Genomic DNA, 12,124 nt, shown 5'->3' with positions numbered 1-12,124 from the left:
CCTGAGTAACATATCACTTTTTTTCTTTTTTTTTTGCACTATGACAGGTACGCTTTAAGGACAATTTTATTTTTAAGTTTTTTCCTCCTCGCCTTCAAAAAATCATAACTTTTATTTTCATCCATAGACTAGTATTTGAGGGCTTGTTTTTTGCGCGACCAGTTGTCAGTTGTAATGCCATCACTCACTTTACCATAAAATGTATTGCGCAACACAAAAAAATACTATTTGTGTGGGGAAATAAAAAAATAAACCGCAATTTTGCTAATTTTGGAAGGTTTTGTTTTCACGCTGTACAATTTAGGGAAAAATGACATGTGTTCTTTATTCTTTGGGTCAATTAGATTAAAAGGATACCCATGATTACATACTTTTTTTTTTTTTTTTTAGCGCAACAGTAACAGAAAAGAAAAACGCTAAATTTTTAAACCAAATTAGTACGTTTGAAATCCCTATAAATTTTTCATTTTTCTGTATCAGCAGCAGTAGGAGGGGTCATTTTTTGCGCCATGAACTGTACTTTTTATTGATGCAATATTTGCATATATAAAAACTTTCAATACATTTTTATAATTTTTTTTTAAATAAAATGCTATAAAAAAGCAGCAATTTTGGACGTTTGTTTCTTTTTACGTTAATGCCGTTCACCTTACTGTATCATTAACATTATATTTTAAATAGTTCAGATATTTACGCACGCGTCGATACCCAATATGTTTATAAAATGTATTAATTTTTTTACTTTTTTGGGGCATGAAATGGGGAAAATGGGACAATTTACATTTTTATTGGGGGAGGGGATTTTTCACTTTTTTTACTATTAATTTTACACTTTAATAGTCCCCATAGGGGACTATTTATAGCAATCATTCAATTGCTAATACTGTTCAGTGCTATGCATAGGGCATAGCACTGATCACTATTATCAGTCATCTTCTGCTCTGATCTGCTCGATCTCAGACCAGAGCAGAAGACCCGTGGAAGGCAGCGGAGGCAGGTGAGGGGACCTCAGTCTGCCTTTCTGGATGATTGAATCTCCGCGGCAGCGATGCAAGCGATCCAGTCATCCATTTTAGTGACCGCAGTGCTGCAGATGCCGTGATCTGTATTGATCACGGCATCTGAGGGGTTAATCGCGGATGTCTGCCATTACCAGTGGGTCCCTGGCTGTTATCAGCCGCCGGGACCTTCCGCGCATGACCCGAACATCGCTCAGATGCTCGCGATCATGTATAGGACGTAAATGTACGCTTTGGTGCGTTAAGTACCACCGCACCAGGACGTACATTTACGTCCAGTGTCGTTAAGTTGTTAAAGCACAAGGCCGCAACATAAAAAAATGCAAAACAAGTGAAAGTCTGAAAACTTTCCGAATGCATGGCAAGTGTCTGACATACCTAATGAGTTGCACTCATACATTTTGAAACCTGCACTCTATTAACGTGGTCAAATTTTGACAATTTCATAGACCTGTAAATTCACTTATATTAACATTACTTCAACATTGAGTTAATTTAGGGTCTTGTCTTGAGTGGGTTATTGGCAGTGAAAAAAAATTCCTACAATAGCTCTGAACAAATCCATATCTATGACCACAGTGCTTCAAGGTGGCATTTTAAGCCAGTCAGCCAACATGCTGCCTAAATGTGTAAAAAACCTGACGCCAAAGTTAGAGAACATGTTATTTGAGCTAATTATGCAAATATGGTTGGTTTCAAGTACAAAATAGCAATCATGTTTTCTAATCCTCAGACTTACTATTTCTTAGACTTAAAGTGTTACTCCGCTCCCCAACGTCCACAAAATTCCACCTCACACCGGAACATTGAGTTCCTGGACGCTGTGTGCGGGCATCCGTGTTCAGGCCTGCCCCATCAATGAAAGCCTACGGGAAGGGGGCGCGACGGCCGTCTTGGGACCTATTGCTATGGCTCATAGCAGTAGGTCCCCGATCTGCAGGGGCAGTGAAGCAACAAAGCTGATGGTAGTTACTGACCACAGCAACCTAGTGCACGCATTTCCACTTTGCTGTCCTCCTGCTCTGCTCCTCGGTGCAGTGATGTGAGCCTAACATTTCTTTCAAAGTGGTCCAGACCAGTAACCAAATGGCTGTGACTGCCATTACTGAATTTTTTTTCAAGTACCCCCTGGAGAACTGCTAAGTTCTCTGGTTGAGAACCACTGGTCTAGAGGCCAGAATTGACTGGTCTAGAGGACAGAATTGATTTGCAGCCATAATATAAATGCAACTACTCCATGAAAAAGGACACATAAATTAAAGTGGTCTTACCTCTACCTCACATGAGTATTCGGATCCATCAAGAAGCGTGACTTTAGCCTGCATGTTTTTAGGTCTTTTAGCAGATTTCAGAGGAGATTTAGAAAGCTTGCTAGAAGCAGATTTCTGGGAGATTTTGTCGTCTTCAAGTTGCTGATACTCAAGTTGTTTTGCAGAAGCTTCTTTGAGCCAGTCTTTGTCTGAGTTCTGGATAGAGAAAATTAGTAGATCAGGTTTCGCTTAGAAGGTGTTAATCAGGAACCGAGCTCAGGTGTATGACACCACCCATACTTGTATTCCTGAGACTTAAAGTGTTAGTTTTATTAATATAAACTCCTGAAATTGTTGTCATGACATAGCAAAAGTTTAGAACGCATCAATCGAACTACTGCAAACGTGTAGAAGCTGGCTGAAGTGCACAGCAGCTCACTTCAGTGCCCGGCCAGCCACTCAATAGACTAATGCAGTGAATAAGTCTGATTTGACTGACAAGCAGGGAGTAAAGCCTACACTACAGCACAATTTAGCCAACTAATACAATTGTAGCAGGTCTCAAAACGGAGACCTGATGGGATCTAAACTGTTAACATGTAAGTTCACAAACGCTTTAAAAATATGAAAGAAAAAAATAAAATAGAGAAAACATATCGGGGAGATTTATCAAAACCTGTCCAGAGGAACAGTTGCCCAGTTGCCCATAGCAACCAATCAGCTTGCTTCTTTCATATTTAACCCCTTAAGGACCACAGATTTTTCCATTTTTTGCACTTTCGTTTTTTCCTCCTCACCTTTCAAAAATCATAACCCTTGCAATTTTGCACCTAAAAATCCATATTATGGCTTATTTTTTGCGCCACCAATTCTACTTTGCAGTGACATCAGTCATTTAACCCAAAAATCTATGGCAAAATGGGAAAAAAAATCATTGTGCAACAAAATTGAAGAAAAAACGCCATTTTGTAAGTTTTGGGGGCTTTCGTTTCTACGCAGTACATTTTTCGGTAAAAATGACACCTTATCTTTATTCTGTAGGTCCATACAATTAAAATGATACCCTACTTATATAGGTTTGATTTTGTTGGACTTCTGAAAAAAATCATAATTACATGCAGGAAAATTTATATGTTTAAAACTGTCATCTTCTGACCCCTATAACTTTTTTTAATTTACTACGTATGGGGCGGTATTAGGGCTCATTTTTTGCGCAGTGATCTGAAGGTACCATTTTTGTATTGATCGGACTTTTTGATTGCTTTTTATTAATTTTTTCATGATATAAAAAGTGACTAAAAATACGTTATTTTGGACTTTGGAATTTTTTTTTGCGTGTACGCCATTGACCATTTTTTTTTACACTTTTTTTTGCAGTGTTATAGCTCCCATAGGGGACTATAATACTGCACACACTGATCTTTTACACAGATAACTGCAAAGCCATAGCTTTACATTGATCCGTGTTATTGGCGGTCGATTTCTCAAGCCTGCATCTCAGGCTTGGAGAAATCAATCGCCGAACGGACACGCCAGAGGAAGGTAAGAGGACCTCCGCTCTTTTCACTGTGGTGGTCCTGATGAGCCCCACTGAGCAGCCGGGAAGCTTTTACTTTCGTTTTTGATGCGGCGTTCAAAGTTGAGGGTTAATCTCGTGCGGCACCGCGATCGCTGCCGCACGCTATTAGCCCCAGCTCCAGTTACATGCCGGGACCGACCCGATATGACACGGGGTCACCGCGTGACCCTGCGTTATATCACGGGAGCCAGCAAAGGACGTAAATATACATCCTTGGTCGTTAAGGGGTTAACAAGGCCTCTGCAAAATGAAAAAAAGCAATCTGGTTGCTATGGGCAACTTTTCCTCTGGACAGGTTTTGACACATCTCCCCTATTTTGCTTTACAGCTATTAAAACACAGAAGTATATTTAAAAGGGGCACAGCAGACTCATGGAGGAAGTGAATTCATGGTGAGTGAGGGCAAGAGACATGCCCACAGCAAAAGCACAATATGAAAAACTAAGTGAGCAACAGAAAGAAGGAATTTGTGAGAGAAATACAAGTACTAGACTAAAAAGTATATGCACATGATCAGGGTTAGGTACTGAGTAACATATACCATTTTCGTAGGATGACAGGTATTCAATAACCCCTTGCCTTAAAACGCAGTTTATAAATGGTGCTGCGCCACGGCAGGGTTATGAAGTGAGCTAAGGAGCTGAGCTCACATCATACCCGCATGGCCCCCGCAGGACCCGTGGCTAAATCCGGACATCGCCGTTCAAGCAGATGTCTGGCCTTAACTCTTTAGACCCGGCGATCAAAGTTGATCGCCGCATCTAAAAGTGAATATGAAAGCTTCCCGGCAGCTCAGTCAGGCTGATTTTTCCCATAAAAAAAAAAAAAAAACTCTAAATAACAAACATATGTGGTATTGCCACGTGCGTAAATGTCCGAACTATAAAATTATATTTGGTAATTAAACTGCACGGTCAATGGCGTACGCGCAAAAAAAATTCCAAAGTCCAAAATAGCATATTTTTGGTCCCTTTTTATACCATAAATTTCTAAAAATTTATAAAAAAAAAAAAAAAAAACGATCAAAAAGTCCGATCAAAACAAAAAGGGTACCGATAAAACTTCAGATCACTGTGCAAAAAGTGAGCCCTCATACCGCCCCGTATGCAGAAAAATAAAAAAGTTATAGGGGTCAGAAGATTTTAAACGTATTAATTTTCGAGCATGTAGTTATGATTTTTTCCAGAAATAAGACAAAATCAAACCTATATAAGTAGGGTATCATTTTAATTGTACTGCGTAGAAACGGAAGCATGTTTTCTTAAATTTTGTTGCAATATTTTTTTTTTGTTTCGCTGAAGATTTTTGGGTGAAATCACTGATGTCATTACAAAGTAGAATGGGTGGCGCAAAAAATAAGCCATCATATGGATTTTTAGGTGCAAAATTGAAAGGGTTATGATTTTTAAAAGGTAAGGAGGAAAAAATGAAAGTAGAAAAACACTATTTCCTTAAGGGGTTAAAGAAAAAATGTGACATCTAAAAAATAAAATATGATGGGCCATAGAAGCTTTAAAAATTAACTTAAGCTTGTGGCTTAAGCTAATTTTTCAGATTTCTGTCCAGCTTTGAAAAGTGCCCAGTGTAAGCCATTCAAACTGTTAGGATACTTTGTCTGGGCATAAAACAAAATTACCCTTTGTGCAACCTGATAGAGCAAAACAAGTGAAAAATCAAACAATCAAAAGGTTGTATTAACTTGGTACTTTTACTCAAAGAGGACCCGTAGCTAACCACCCGAATTAGACTATCATTATTTAATAGCATAAATGGGCACTGTCAGATACAAAAACTTTTGATATGTTGTAAAGCATGCAAAACCAATAGGTTTTGCAATTGCTTTCATTAGAAAATTGTCAGTATTTCATACTGAAAAAGCCAGTCAAACAACTGCCCCCCCTGCCTGCTTGGACACATACTAGTCCTGCTGTGTCCACGTATCATCACCTATGTCATGGACACACTTCCTTGATTGACAGCTGTGGGCGCAGGGCTCACATCTGGAGGAACAATCCTCCCACTGTCAGCTTGTGTCCTGTTTTGCTAATGCTAGGGGAGATGTGGGCAGACAGCATACTGAGGGAGGGGGCGGAGACCTGCACAGTGAGGCCACGCCCCCTCCCTTTGAGAGGAATTCAGACTAGTGAGCAAAATTTAAAGTGTAATAAAAAAATAAATAAAGTTGCTAGACACATAAAAATGTACATGGTCAGGATTAAGTACTGAGCGATTTATTTAAAAAAAGTTTTTTGTTGGATCTGACGGGTACACTTTAAAAGAAAAACAAATGACAGGAGGAGACCCTCTTTTACATTTTCTCCTGGGGCTTCCTTTCATAGACTTTCATTAGCTACCATCCAAAATATTTTTTTTCCATAGCACTAATATGGTGAGAAACCATAGAATACTTTGATTAAACATAGTACCTAATTTGGAAATAGAGTCCATAGGTAGTTATCTAGACTCTCCAGTGATTAGTCTCTGCAAGAGCAGACATTGCTATGAGGAGACCTTACTACAGTAATGTGTCCCCAAGCGCGGTCCTCAAGTACCCCCAACAGGTCATGTTTTCAGGATTTCCTTATTCTTTCACAGGTGATATAATTCTGGTCAGTAAACCAGGCATCACCACAGCTCTACCATCTGTGAAAGACTAAGGAAATCCTGAAAACATGACCTGTTGGGGGTACTTTAGGACCATGCTTGAGCAATGCTCACTGCCTTACTACACCTTCAAAGTCCTATAGGAACAGTCAGATAAAAAAACCACACTATATGACAGATTAGAAAAAAACTGCCCAAGGCTGTGTTCAGAATGTGCAGTCTGTTGTGCTTGTATTACTTATATATACTTATAGGGGTTATCCAGCATTAGAGAAACAAAACAGATTTTTCTTTAACAAAAACTGCACCACATTTGTCTGCAGGTTGTGTGTGGTTTTGCAGCTCCGTTCCATTGTAGTGAATGGTGCCAAGTTGTAATACCACAGACAACCTGCAGCCAAGGTGCGGGGCTGTTTTTTGAAGAAATTAGATCTGTTTTCTACTCCTGGATAAGCCCTTTAAATAGGTGTGTGTGTGTATATTATTATTATTATTATTTTTATTTTATTTTTTGCGGCGGAGGGGGGGGGGGGGGGGACTCAAAATGAGACAGGAGTTCACCACTCAAAAACATAAAATGAACAGTGGGAGCTTTATACATAGACAAGAGACAGAATGATCTTCTAGGATAACACACAGATTTATTTATCTCCCTGTATATGCTTACAAATAAAAATTAAGAAAAAGAATGTCACAAGAAAGCATGCCACTAAAAAAGTGTAACTGAAGGCTAAATATGCATGCAGTATACAAAAACACAAAAGGAAAATAATGACCCTTTTTCCAGTTGTAAGCATTGCTTTTATTTACATTTTAGGAGCAGCAGTAGACAACTGGCAGAGCGTACCCAGGGATCTGCATCTCATTATTGTATCACACTCTACGGGTATTGTCTTGAACTGCTATGGGAAATCTAGGTTTTTCAACATCTGTTTTCCATTTGTAATAGAAACACTCGACATTCAAGAACCTGTTTCCCAAAACTGCTTTAGTAAATAACTATTTCAAAATCTTCACTGACAATGAACATCTTGAAGATGAGCCCTTTGCCAGAATTCTATACTAAGTCTACTCATTTAGCTGTTCAAGCTTTCCCTTACGATACCCTAATTCAAATGAGTAGATCTGTACCTGTCAAAACTCATGAAAAGATGTCTCTCTCTGCTGGAGGCACTTGTTTTACATGGGAGACAAGTGTTCCGTTTTGTCTCAACATCAGACTTCTCTTTTTTTTTCCCTTTATCAAAAAGGTGTAATTACCCAGAGCAGGAACCATTCAGGGACTTGGCTTGGGGTTCAGCGACCGTTCTCTCTAGCAGGTGTTACTAATTTCACTTTGAAAGCCATTTAATAAACCTTCAGCAAGTGGAATAAGGCAGCGTTCCCACATGCAAATTTTGGAAGGTTTAGTTTTCACACTGTACACTTTATGGTAAAAATTACATGTTTACTTTATTCCGTGGGTGGATTAATCTGATTAAAATCATACCTATATTTAGAGATACTTTTCTATTATTGTACTGCATTAAAAAAAATATATATATATTTTTTATTTTACACATCCTGCATCGTTAAGGGGTTTAACTGGATCTTACGCTGGAGATGGGTGCTGTGGAGATGGGTGCTGTGGAGATGGGTGCTGTGGAGATGGGTGCTGTGGAGATGGGTGCTGTGGAGATGGGTGCTGTGGAGATAGTGTGAGAAGCGGTCTCACAGTGCATATTTATTTATGGCGGCGAGAATGGAATTTATTCAGGGATTTAGGCGCCAAATTCAAAATAGAAGTCACACTGAAAAAACAATAGCATGCACAGTACTGCCATTTTTCTGAAAATGTATCATAGTATTAGACATATACTATAAGCTTAGAAATAACTTTGTTTAATATGAGGTATGGCCTACAGTTCTAACAATATGGTACTACTTTTTCAATATACTACAAAAGATGCACTAGAATGCAGTCTTATTTTCTTATGCATCCAGGTCTCCTTATGTGGAATTGGGCATCTGGTACCAGAACAAAATCAGTATCCAGATGGTGTTTACTCTGAATAGCTCACGTAGGAGGAGTAACACAAATCAGTGGCTTCAGTACTGTAACATCATGGAATCCTGCCTGACAAACCCTTGTGAACCTCCACATCTTCCACTCCCCTCATCTCTTGTGCTCCCTCTACTCCTTCACCTGCTTCTCTCACCATTCAGTACAACTGCCTGCAGTGAAGGAAAGGTTCATTTCCAGCAGATATTGATGATATACACCCTGATCTGCAACACTTTTTTTTTTTTTTTTATCGGTGGGTGGCTGAGAACCTGAAAATGCATGTTTCTTTTCTGAATGACTTTAATCTGAATGAGTGTAAGAAGCGAGCTTCACTCCTACCTGTAAAAAGTGACATGGGAAGATCATACAAATTACACGTGCAGTATTTTGCAGCATATTTTCTACAGCTGATTTGGCTACCCATTGGGGGGAGATTTATCAAAACCTGCCCAGAGAAGTTGCTGAGTTGCCCATAGCAACCAATCAGATCACTTCTTTTTTTCAGAGGTCTTTTCAAAAAAGAAAGAAGCGATCTTATTGGTTGCTATGGGCAACTCGGCAACTTTTCCTCTGGGCAGGATTTGATAAATCTCCCCCATATACTTTAATTGGTAGAAAAATACGGAGCAGCAAAATACGGCACGTGTAACCCTATCCTTAAAGTAATGCAGTACCTTAGGGTCAAGGCTACATTTTTCTAATGCATGGTATCTAGAGCTGCAATGATAAATCGATAACATTTGATAACAGGATTCGTTGTCAACGAATCCAGTTCTAGAATAATCGCCCGATTCGTTGTCCCGAGGCTGCTGCGGTCAGGTGCTAGTCCCTAAAATCCCACAGAAGCCTCAGTGACAGTGAGTCACTGTGGAAATTGTATCGCCCCACGCCCGGGACATGCAGTTCTGGGTGCCGGGCAGGTGAATTCTTCAGGCATTTAGCTCTGCTTCGGGCAAGCAGGGCCACATGCCTGAGGAATTCACATATAACAGGGCAATCCGTTTTGCCCTGTAACTAAACTCCTATAGGCTGAGACGTCACTCATCGCGTGCACCTTTGTCCGGACCGAGTATGCGGTCCAGTGCCAACAATGACCGTAGAGCCCCTGAGCCTGCCGGAGCGCACATGGGGGCGGAGTACAGGTAGACGGGGGATCAGAGAGGATGGGAGGTTTGGTAATAATGTGGTACAGGAGAGGGGAGGGAATTGGGCTGAAATATCATGACATGACACAGGGGGGAATCAGAGGAGGGGTATATTGACACAGGGCATCAGAGAGGGAGGGGGGGGGGAATATAATGAAAGGGGCATCAGAGGGGTGAATATATTGACACAGGGGGCATCAGAGGGGGAATATAATGACACAGGGGGCATCAGAGGGGGTGAATATAATGACACAGGAGTCATTAGAGGGGGAGGGGTAAAATGGCACAGGGAGCATCAGAGGGGGGGGGATATAGTGGCACAGGGGCATCAGAGGGGGATAATATAATGGCCCTACTTAATAACGTGTGTGCAGTGTACACCACTTTACCCATTGGGGTATGTGCAGAGCATTGCACCCTTGCGCCTGTAGTACAGACACAAGGGTGCAATGCTCTGCACATACCCCCATGGGTAAAGCAGTGTGTATGTAGTACACATAGACATGGTAGTATGTGCAGAGCATTGCATTCTACTGTTTGTAGTACTAGAGTCTGTACTACAAACATGGGTCAGGTGCAATGCTCTGCAGTCTGCAAATACCCCCATGTGTATAGGAGTGCTATATAAAAAGAAATGTAAAACAAATGTAAAAAATGTAAATAAACCGCTCCACCAATAAAAATTTGCTCACCCTTTTCCTTTTGCTATACAAAAAAAAAGTAATAAAATAAAATAAAAATGTTTACATATCTGATATTGCCGCACGGCTGTCTGAACTATTAAAATTAAATGTTAGTAAATCATTAACATTTTATTTTAACAGTTCAGATAGTTATCCATGCTGCAATATCAAATTTATGCTGGTTTCTGTACAGAATCATTAATAATGATACTGTACGGCAACCAGCATAAAAGTTAAAAAAAGAAGAAAAAATAAAAATAAAAAATAAAAAATAAGGCTCAACATAATGTGTGCGCACATATCTTAAAGGGGGTACTCCGCTACTAAACATCTTATTCCCTATCCAATGGATAAGATGTCTTTGGATAGGGAATGAAATATTTAGAGGTGAATTACCCATTTAAGGGTAAATAATAGATAATTCATTAGTCCAAGTTACAGAACATCTCCTTTGATCTGCTGTTTTGCAATGCACTGCTAAGGGGGAGATTCATCTAACCTTGTGCAGGGAAACAGTTGCTCATAGCAACTAGAGATGAGCGAACTTACAGTAAATTCGATTCGTCACAAACTTCTCGGCTCGGCGGTTGCTGACTTTTCCTGCATAAATTAGTTCAGCTTTCAGGTGCTCCGGTGGGCTGGAAAAGGTGGATACATTCCTAGGAGACTCTTTCCTAGGACTGTATCCACCTTTTCCAGCCCACCGGAGCACCGGAAAGCTGAACTAATTTATGCAGGAAAAGTCATCAACTGCCGAGCCGAGAAGTTTGTGACGAATCGAAATTACTGTAAGTTCGCTCATCTCTAATAGCAACCAGATTCCAGCTTTCCATTTTACATAGGCCTCCTAAAATGAAAGCTGAAATCTGACTGGTTGCTATGGGCAACTGCTCCACTATTCCTTTATACAGCATTTTGTAAATCTCCCTTACAGTGTTGGATCATTATACCACAGTGATAAAAATGTAAGGACTTTGCAACATCATTCATGAAGTTACATATCCAAGACTAGTATGCACGTGTTTCTGTACCATTCTTTCTAAGGCACAGCACACCTGAATGGCTTCAGCATTGCAACTAAGCGTTTGTATTCCAAAATAAACTTGTGTGTAATCCTGCCCTCCCCAAAGGCTGTCAAGAGTATACATTAGCAAGCTGGTCCAAAAATGGCATCAGATTACATTACATGGTAAACAGCCCACAATCACTACATGTCATTGCTGGAAAAGCAGGACTGGCTATTTTTAGTACATAACGGTATCAAAAGCTGGCGATCATCAGTAGAGGTTTCCCCAAACAAACACGTACAAAAGAGGATTCCACTGACAGCTACTGACAAACATTTAATAAATGTAATGGGTGGAATGGAAACAGAAAAGCACATTCCAAGCTTGGGTCTATTATTGATAGTACAACTATCTGAGTACCCGGCGTTGCCTGGTTTTTCCTTCCTATTCCTTGTTGGGGAGGAAAATAAACAAAGGAGGATGCTTTTGACTTCATATCCCGACCTCCTATCCAGTCATCGTATCCCGACCTCCTATCCCGTCCTCCTATCCCGGTCCTCCTATCCTGACCTCCTATCCCGTCCCGTAATATGTGTACCAGTTATTGAAATATCTCCAGCCGTACAGAAGTTATGTGGGAACATACATTTACCATTGATTTGCATGGGACTTTAAACGAAAACCCCAACCCTCACAAATGGGGGTAGTTAAGGGTTAAATTAACTATCCTATATTTTAAGTGGACATATAAGTAACATGTGACCAAGTATTATCAAAATATGTCCAGCAGTTT

The 12,124-nt window shown here is 40.1% G+C and overlaps 1 protein-coding gene across 15 annotated transcripts in view; it reads right to left on the bottom strand.

Moving 5' to 3' along the window:
- EPB41L3 (erythrocyte membrane protein band 4.1 like 3) overlaps nt 1-12,124 on the bottom strand; it is a 267,751-nt gene that overhangs the window by 155,836 nt on the left and 99,791 nt on the right. For all 15 annotated transcript variants that reach the window (XM_056521616.1, XM_056521618.1, XM_056521619.1 and 12 more), the window contains exon 3: nt 2,291-2,485. In XM_056521616.1, coding sequence (XP_056377591.1) covers nt 2,291-2,485 — 195 coding nt within the window. The remainder of the gene's footprint in view (nt 1-2,290; nt 2,486-12,124) is intronic.

Source organism: Hyla sarda, chromosome 5 (assembly GCF_029499605.1).
Source record: "Hyla sarda isolate aHylSar1 chromosome 5, aHylSar1.hap1, whole genome shotgun sequence".
NCBI classification, from domain to species: Eukaryota; Metazoa; Chordata; class Amphibia; order Anura; family Hylidae; genus Hyla; species Hyla sarda.
Note: the sequence above shows the minus strand (reverse complement) of the source record. Positions and strands in the feature narration are given on the sequence as shown.